The sequence below is a fragment of the Rhinatrema bivittatum genome, chromosome 5 (assembly GCF_901001135.1).
Source record: "Rhinatrema bivittatum chromosome 5, aRhiBiv1.1, whole genome shotgun sequence".
Taxonomy (NCBI): Eukaryota; Metazoa; Chordata; class Amphibia; order Gymnophiona; family Rhinatrematidae; genus Rhinatrema; species Rhinatrema bivittatum.
Window position 1 is genome coordinate 234531089 of NC_042619.1, and position 9262 is coordinate 234540350.

Sequence of the window (9262 nt, forward strand, 5' to 3'; positions counted from 1 at the left end):
AAGAGGAATGCATCTCTGTTGTAGAGTCTAACAGAAGGCCCAACTAAACATCCAGGCTTTTATTTTTTTTCCTGGAAGGTGGGGTGACAAGATCCCAAGCGAAATGTTTGAGGTAACTTGTTCATATTTTAGGTTGTCTTGCAACTGAATGCACAAAAATATTGTCCATTAATTAGTCTGACTGAAGCCAGTGGACGGGAGGGTAGAAGAGCCTGTTGGGAGGATTGGTGTTCTCATGAGGGTGTAGGAAAGAGATTTTGGGAAAGTGATTCAGCACAGAGATCTTGAGAGGTTGCAATTAATCAAGAGGATATTATCTGGAGGTAGTGCCTCTTTGTTCTCTGTTTGGATCTGAAGAGTTTTGGATCATAATTCCCAGGAGCACTTTGGTTCCTTCTATTTTAGATTTGTTGCAGGAGGGCTTGGCTAAAAGTTTGGCATTAAATTCCTTGAAGGTATCGGTTGCAGCCATTGCATGCTATAGAGGCTGGGAGTTTGGGAGGCCCTTATCTTCTCATCCAAATGTTTCTCACTTTTTAAGAAGGGTCAAACATATTAGGCCAGCAGTGAGGGATCCTATCCCATCTTGGGATCTGAACCTAGTGTTGACCTTGTCAGCAGTTTCACAGTTTGAGCTTCTTAGGTCACTTTCCATAAAGCTGTTCAACTTAAGGTGGTCTTCCTGATGGTAGTTTTGGCTAGAAGGGTTTTAGAGATAAAGCTTTCTGCAGAGAACCCTTTTTGGTGATCTTGAAGGAATTAGTCAATATTCAACGGTGTCTTCCTTCTTACCAACAGTGGTGTTGGCATTTAAGTCAGGTAGTCTTATCATCCTTTAAGAAGGTTGCACTCCCTGGATGTGAGAAGAGTGCTTTTGAGATATCTTAAGGTCACAAAGGAGTTTCTTAAATCTGATCATCTTTTTTGGTGGTCAGTGGAGCTAAGAAAGGTGACAATGCTACCAAGGGCTCTCTTATGCATTGGATTAAGGAGGTTATATGTGCTGCTTACTTTGATAAGGGTAAACCCTTACCCAAGCAGAGTAGAGCTCACTCTACTAGGGCACAAGCAACTTAATGGCAGAGTTGCTAGTCCCTGCAGGAGATCTGTAAAGCAACAACTTAGTCCATTTTGCAGACTCTTTTGAGACATTATCACCTTGACATGAATGCTAGAGAGGACACTGCTTTTGAGGAGGTGTAACAAGCAAGGCTGGTAGTGCCCTGTCCTCTTATGGAGTAGCTTGAGTACAAACCATTTGTTTGGTCTGGTCTGACTGGATGAAAGATAATTATCTTTCCTTGAATGCAGTCTAGACCAGTCTGTTACTGCCAGATCAGCCTTTCTTTTGGCCCTTTTATAGTATTTTATGCTAGTGTTGAACATTTCTCCTGGTGAACAGGTATTCACAGTGTCAGAGTTGTTCTACGATTTGTATCTTCCCTTTTTTTGTTTGTTCTGGAAAGCCCTCTGGTAGTACAGAGTTTAAATTGTTGGTGGTCTATAAAGGGTGAAATCAGCAAACCAGTTGATCTTTGTTCCATTTGCTGGTCGGTAGGCATAATTCATTTCTCTGGACTGATCTGACTGGATTCAAGGAAAGAAAATTATCAAGGAAGAATACATTTCACCATTAAAAATCTAAGTTCACATGACGTATTCTATTTGCTTTTGCATCTCATTGAATATTCCAGTAGAAATGAGCCTAGCACAGTGGAAATAAGAACCAAATGTGTGAAAAGTATGAAAAACTAAAGATGTCGTAATGATCCCCAGGAGCACAGGGGATTTCCACTGTGGGTAGAATTGCAGATGTTCAACTTAGGCCTGAGGCTGATATCAAAGATGCTGTAGAAGCAGCTCCTTTGAGGGTATTTCATTCACGGGATCAAGATGAGGATTAGTGGTTGGATATGCAGGAAGTAGAAGGAATAAAAGGAAATAATTTATTAGTAACAGAGTCCTATTTAACGGGGTGCTTTTATATCCATATAGATAGATGTACATAGTTAGATCAAAAGATATAGTGATAAAGGTTGCAACTTGAAAGTGGCACGAAAAAGTGCTAAAATGGCTTTCTTTGCATTTGAAGAGAAACTGATAATTTAATTCCTTCAACCCTTTAGGCTGTGGATTTAATGTGAATAATAGCAATCCTACTATCTGCATCAATGATCTCATCATGGAATACAACAGGAAAAACCAGACCAAGCTAGAGCTCCTTAGCACTGACTGTCTGATCGCTAGGACAATGACCGTCCTGGAGAACCTCATAGACACATTTCAGGACAAAGGGCCTAGTGGAATCCTTCCCCTTTATTATAAATATTGGGTTCATAGGTAAGTGTCTGCCTTTCCTGGCCAGTTTCGTAAAGCCAGCACTAGCCAGATTCCTCCCAGTTTCAACATGCTTGTTTCTTGACTTTTCCATGGCGTCTTATATCTCATATTATTTAAACTTGTATATTGAATAACCGATTAAGCACCGAAACAGAATAGTCTTTTTCTTATATTTGTAGATACTTTTTTTAGAAGTTTTATTACTGTGTTTTGTTTGATCTCTTAGAGTCAATTTTTCAGCAGTTTGTTTTTCTTTACGTGCTTCTCTGTGCTGCCTGCATGGGGTTCTACTGAGGATCGACACAGCCACTACCTGATGTAGGCGTGACTGAGGAGGAGGAGCTTTAAAAGATTGTAAATATTAAGGGGGCTGCTTTTCAGCATAGGACACAGCAGCTAAGATAACCGGCTCTGTTAACCGGCTACCGCAGGCTAAATTTCAGCTGCACCCTAGGCAGCTAAGTTGCCACTGAAAATGGGCTTAGTTTAGCCTACTAGATTTAAGCCCACTAAAACTGTGCCTAGGTTTGGCCAGCTAACTTGCGTTCCCTGATTTAATTCCACCCCCCAGAATGCCTGTACTTTTGAGCAGCTAAATGAAGCTGCCTAGTTTCACTAGATTGAACTGTTCAGTGGAGGGGAATTTTAACCCCCAGGATCTAGCTTACCTGTCTTTGTGTAGATCCATTTGGAAATGCACCCCTAAGAAATCAAACTCGAAACATGAAAAGGGAAAGTAGCATTGGTAGGGAAAGGGAGGGTCGGGACTGGATGGCTCCGTGGATGGGCTCAGGTATACAGATCTCTTCACCTCTAGGTCTAGGTCACCACTGCCATTTGAAAGCTGGTGGCTCGTGTGAACTGAATTGGTTGTATCATTCCAGCTCCCAATGGGCAGGTGCCCATGTTACTAAAAATAAATACATTAAAAAACCCAACACACCAGCATAAATAGTTGGAAATTGGCACCATTAACGGCTCAGCATAGAAGCCAAAAGATTAGCAGGTACGAAGACCAACGTAACCTCTCACCCCCAGAAGAGCTGCTCCAGAGCATAGTGAGGCGCGTGGTGCAAGCACAGGGTGATGAAGCTTGCACTGCCGCTGCCCATGTTATACTGGCTCTGAGGGTAAGAAAAGCACTTGATTTCCAGATCTGTCCATCCAGCACCTTTCACAAAGCTCTGGATGTACTAGAAAAGCTTTTAATTAAGTTAAAACCACGGAGAAAGGGGATCTTGATGTTTGTTTTTATCTGCAATAAAGTATTTCTGCTACTGTTTTAATTTGTGTGGTTTGCATATTTGCTTGTTAAAGATTTTCAGAATAGCTCCCAGATAACGTTCTCAGCTCCCCATTCCAGCAGCAGGGAGTTACCAGCATTTGATTTGCCTTTGGTGGCATGTTTTCAACATTTAGCAATGAGGTTACACTGTTATGGTACTTTTTCTAGGTAAAAGATATACATGGTTTTGTGTGCTGGTGTTCCTGGGTATCGTTCTCTTCCATAACCGTATCGGATTCTTTTACAGCCTAAAAGAACTTGATAGCACTAAGCAGATCATGTCAAATACATTCTGCATAAGAAACAAATCTGTAGATTTTTTTTTTTTATTCCAGTAAAACCATTGGGGAAGGGAGGAAGAAATATCCTAAATATAACAGGTGTTTTTAAACTTCCAGGTAGGTGAGGGGGACCTCATGTAGGGAAGGTGCTGCTGATAAGGAGATGGCAGGAGAGCTAGATGAATACATTTAAGATCTATAAATAGAGGTGTGGAAGGAAAGTTAAGTGAGGACCGTACAGCAGGCCAAGTCCCAAGGATCTTCTTACTGCCAAGAGAGGCAGGATGCAGCTTAATCAGCTGCTTCCAACACGGCTCAGTGGCCTTCCCTTAGGAATCAGTATGGTCCCATTGCTCAAAGACTGTGACTCCTTTGTAGCAGCAGTCCCACTGCCAAATAACCCGACCATGAGTCCAACCCAGGTCTTCCATTTATCTACCCTGAATAATAACCATTGGGTAATTGGACTGATACTTTTCTGTTTGGCTAATTGCTCTTGGGTAGCTTTTTTTCTTTTTGTATGTATTTACAGTGGCAGACAAGTCCAGCTCTGGAACGAGGAGGGCCCACCGGCATGGATAGTGGGTTTAGATGATAACGGCTTCCTTCAAGTTCATCAAGATGGCCAAGCCATTGTCACGGTGCATCCAGATGGCAATTCTTTCGACATGTTAAAGAACCTGATCATCCCAAAGCAGCGGTAGTGCTGGTGCCTCATTGTTGGAAGATGATGTTCCCTATTGAGAAGGCCATGTTACGCCGTGTGCTCGTAGATCAGCAACTAAATTCCTCTAAGTTCTCCTGTGATTCTGAAAAGCCTTAGAAATAACGCCCACTTACTGAAAGAGTTAACAGATTATTGATATTTTTGTAACGTTTAGTACTGTATTTCTTTTTTTGGCCTAGCAGTTTCTTCCTGCTCCTTTTGGGCTTCCAGCTGAATCTGAACCGGCCTCTACTGAGTTACAGAGCCATGAGCCTTCATTAGTAACTACCTGAGGGTAGCACTACTGTGCTGATCCTCAACAGACCCCCTCGTGGACATCACCCGCTGTGTCCAAGCCGGCATCTTCCAGGCTCTTCTGTCATGCTGCGGTTTTACCTGTGCTTCATGCCATAGAATTGGAGTAAACTATCTGGCAATGTTCCTTGTAAGCTGCAAAAAGTAGAATTGTGCCCTGGTTTCCTCTCCTAGCCAGCACCAGCAGAAATCCAGCTCCTCCCTGGCTCTTCTTTCTCAGGTCTTTCCAAGCTCACGTTAATCATTGCCCATGCCTGTAGCAGAGGAAAGGGTGGTAACATGAAAAAAAAAACTGAGCTAGATATAAAAACATTTTAGTTATTTTCTGGTCTGTTGTCTGGCAAACACGGGGATGCCTATTGATGAAAACTGAGCAAACCAGTTGTCAGTGGCCACTGGATTTCTGTCCCATTGTTTGCGCTCTCCGAGTTTGGCTTCTTATTTTTAATTTTGTACTTAATAAAGAATTTGTCTGAACCTTTGCGGTATATTCTGTCTTTTGCCTAGACGTGCAGTCTGCTGGGATATTCATGTGGCCGTGCCTGCACAGGTAACGCCTCTTGAGTACAACCTTCCCCGAATTACCCGCGGTTGGGTAATTATGTTTGGGGTATTCCCAAGGAAGGAGAGAAAAAAAAAAGTTGCAGACCTTCCGTCAGTTTTTTTCACAGGCCGAGATTTTCCTTTCTGACCCAAGGAAGGGAATTGGAGTAAAATCGAGTCAACAAATATGAAGCTGAAAAAAAAATCCCTGGTTAGCACACAATTACAATCTGAATACCCGGTAATAACAACCTCTACAGATGAATCCAACTTAAAGAATGCTTATTTTTTCTCAGATCATCTTCTTAACAATTCTCTAATACTAGCATGCATGTTTTTCAAACTTCAGAATTTAGCTACAGGATATATAGGATTTTAAGAGCCATGATTGCACTGCTCTGTAGATAATACAAGCTGGAATAGCAACAACGAAAAGTATAGACGACACTCTTAACCTTTGCACATCAGACCTGGGGGGCTGCAAAGCTTTGTAGGCCTTAATATCTGCAGAATCTCTAGGAAGTACAGGCAGTTACTTAAACTGCAGGATGCTCAGCAACAGTTTCTCATGTTTGACAGTGCAGCTTTCACAGTCCCTTCAGGGCTTCCTAATGAAAAACATGCTTTTTATAAGCTGCAGTGCTGTTTTGGGCTTTTTCTTTGGTGGACCAAAAAAAAAATCCACTCTATTTTTAATTTCCTTTTCTGCAAATGAAAACTAATGAAGTGTGGACATGTCAGGCCTCTGGAAAATCCCTGTGGGAATCCTAATGCTTTTTATGGACCTGTTCTTAGGGGTCCTGTGTCTTGAGATATGAGCTGGAAAGAAAACAGGCTTGACTTGGATGTAACATTTATCACTGGTTTGATTTTTTGCTTCAGATAAAACGAATTTGTTTGATGCAGAACAGGTGAATTGGGCCATTCTAACTAACAGCTGTTAAGTCAGAATAGCCCATGACATCCTTATGTCTCACTCATTACAAGAGAGATAAGGGAACAGAGCTGGAAATCACATTGGTTTGATTTGCAGGCTGGATGTCCTTCTGGTATAAACTAGGCATTTGCATACTTCAAAGTTCACGTTGACCTATCTGCTATACTACCAAAAAAAGAAAATACCAGCAAAACACAATCCCCAAAGCCACAAGTACAGCATATCTTCAGTATAGATCTTCAGTTAGAATTGCCAGGAACAATTCAGTTCTAACTAAAAGGATTTTACTTTTCTGTTGCTAAAATGGACTTGGTGTTGCTCAGCTCTACCATGGACATATAGCTGGCTGTCTACCTCAGCAGTAACCTGTCAGTGATGGGTACATAGCAGGCACAGAACAGAGGTGAAAAAACCACATGTGGTGCTCTTTGGGGATAGTCATTTTCTTCTTTCTCTTAGCAGAACTGGACTGGAGGAAAACCATTTTGGGGACTTGAATGATCTCTTCTAAGGAGCTGTTCCACATACTCAGTGTTAGTCAAATTTGAGTTAAAATGCGAATCTGAGAAAAATGCAATTTTACTTCCATGTTCTTCAGTTAGTAAAAAAAAAAAAAAATGCTTTTAAGAATATTCTTTAAGGACCAATTTAAATATAGTTACCGGCTACACATGTTAGATTTTGCTAATGTGTCGCCAAGCTGCTTCTCCTGACTTACGGATTGTGAGTTTAAGGTAAACCGAGAAATAACTAGTTTAACACTTTTATATGCAGTTCCATCTTAAGTGTGTTCCAGAGCATGGCAGACAGAGAAATGAATGCATAGTGTGCTGGGAATCATTGTCTGAATTATAGCATATTAGGTGAATATAAAATAGATTGGTTGGGTCTAGCCTGGTGACTCACTAGTAGTTCTGTGCAAGCCCATGCCTTGGTTTCTTGGCACTGGCTTCTACTTTCCAGCCTGGCCTGGGGATGCTGTGGAGAAAGCATTCACAGTCTCAGGGAGTGGGGGGGGGAGGCATGGTCATCATGCAGTAGTGACACTAGTGATTGGATACAGGACCCATGGTTACAGGGTGTTCTGTAAGGTGCCCTGGTGCATGACCCCCCAGCCTGTGACAGTCACTGTAATGCTGGGGCTAAAGAAAGGTGGAAAAGGATATAAAATAATGTGGTGGAATGGGGGATAGTTGCAAATGAAGGCTCATGGCACCATAGCCCAATGGAGCTCAGTTTTGATTGAGCTGGAAACAGGAAGAAGAAGAAATAAAAAATAGATTGTTCGAAGTATTAAAGGGCCGATGCAATACAGTGCACTCAGCCGAGTGCACTGTATTGCACGTCCAACGCAGAGTGAATGGAATAGCGCTCATCACATGCAAATGCATGTGAATGAGGCTATTACTCATTCACTCCAATCCAAAAAAAAAAAAGCAGAAAAAAAATGCTTTTCTGTACTTCTTTTTAAAAGTTAAAAAAAACAAACTCAGCTGGCCGCATTGAAGACTGACACCGATATGCTCGGCATCAGTTTTCATAATCGGCTGGCTTCGTTATGAAAACCAATGCCGATAAACTCGGCATTGGTTTTTATAACTGGTTTCATAGCATGGCACCCCCTTGCGGGCACCATGCGCACATTAAGAAAGCGGGCACTGATGCGCTTTTTTTTTGCATCGGCCCCTAAGTGACTTGGCCAGCCTTTGTCTCCTATTGTGCTACTGAATACCATGGATTAACACACTGCAATTTAATGCTGGATTCTGTGAACCGCATGCCAACAGTTTACTTGTCACTGCTGCTCCTTGCAACACTGTTCTGTACAGATTAACTGCACATTATTCTGTGATATATATTTTGAAATGAGTGGAATATATATTGCATCATCCTTGATATTGGCGACCATAGTCAATAGAGCTATAGTATAGCAACCTTATCAGAAACTATTGTAATATATTTGCCATTGGTGATTGTCACTGTAGGATAAAAGATACCCATACACATGAAAGAGACCTAACTAGACACCTGCCTGAAAAAACACTGACACCCAGAACCACAAGCTGTTCAGGAATTGCTGTGTGATCTTTGTTCCCGTAGACAGTCCCATTAAAGCCTCTGCAGCAACTTGAGACGGCTTTATGAATGGTCAGTAGTTTATGTACTATATGAGGCTCTTTTTTTCTACTGGGTTAGGAAAGTCTCACAAGGACGGGCTTTATGCACTAGGAAATGCTTGAATCGACCAACTGGGTCCGCCTCTGCCAGTATACAAATCCCTGCCAGCCGGGCATATATGCAGGCCCCAAAGGTCCAGATTTGCCCTATATTGTTTGCCTTAATTTATTTTCAGAACTCTCTTAAAGCTGCATTGAAGGCTGAAAAATGCAATAGGTGATGGAAACAAGAAGATTTGTACATCTTAACATTACATGAAGAATACTTAGGAGCCGGTATGGATCATGTTTAAACTTGTGTGTGCAATTTCCAGTCTTCAGATTTGGACTAAAGATGTCATTTTCAAGAGTTTCTTTGTAATCCTGGTTGATTTTGAATTGGTGGTCATGTGTATTTGTAAAATTCTTTCCTGGATAGTGACTTTACAGAAGAGGCTGGGCACATAGGCTGCTGAGCAGTAAAATGTATAATAAAACTTGAAACTACCTAATGCTTCTCGTGGTGAATTTGTATAGTCTTAAGAACAGAATAGTATGTGAGTCCTTTGCACTCCTGCTTTATTAACAACTGTACGAGTGCCAACTCAGAGCAGTTTAGGTTCTGCCAGTGGATCTCGCAGGAAGGAGGTGTAGAATCGGGATCCTGCTGTGGAGCTTTGCCTAGTCTTTCTGTTGCAG

General features: G+C 41.7%; 1 protein-coding gene across 8 annotated transcripts in view; it reads left to right on the forward strand.

The window, feature by feature from the left end:
- HLCS (holocarboxylase synthetase) overlaps positions 1–5404 on the forward strand; it is a 262571-nt gene extending 257167 nt beyond the window's left edge. For all 8 annotated transcript variants that reach the window (XM_029603467.1, XM_029603468.1, XM_029603469.1 and 5 more), the window contains 2 exons: positions 2127–2340; positions 4439–5404. In XM_029603467.1, coding sequence (XP_029459327.1) covers positions 2127–2340; positions 4439–4610 — 386 coding nt within the window. In that variant the 3' untranslated portion in view covers positions 4611–5404. The remainder of the gene's footprint in view (positions 1–2126; positions 2341–4438) is intronic.
- Positions 5405–9262: the final 3858 nt, after the last annotated feature.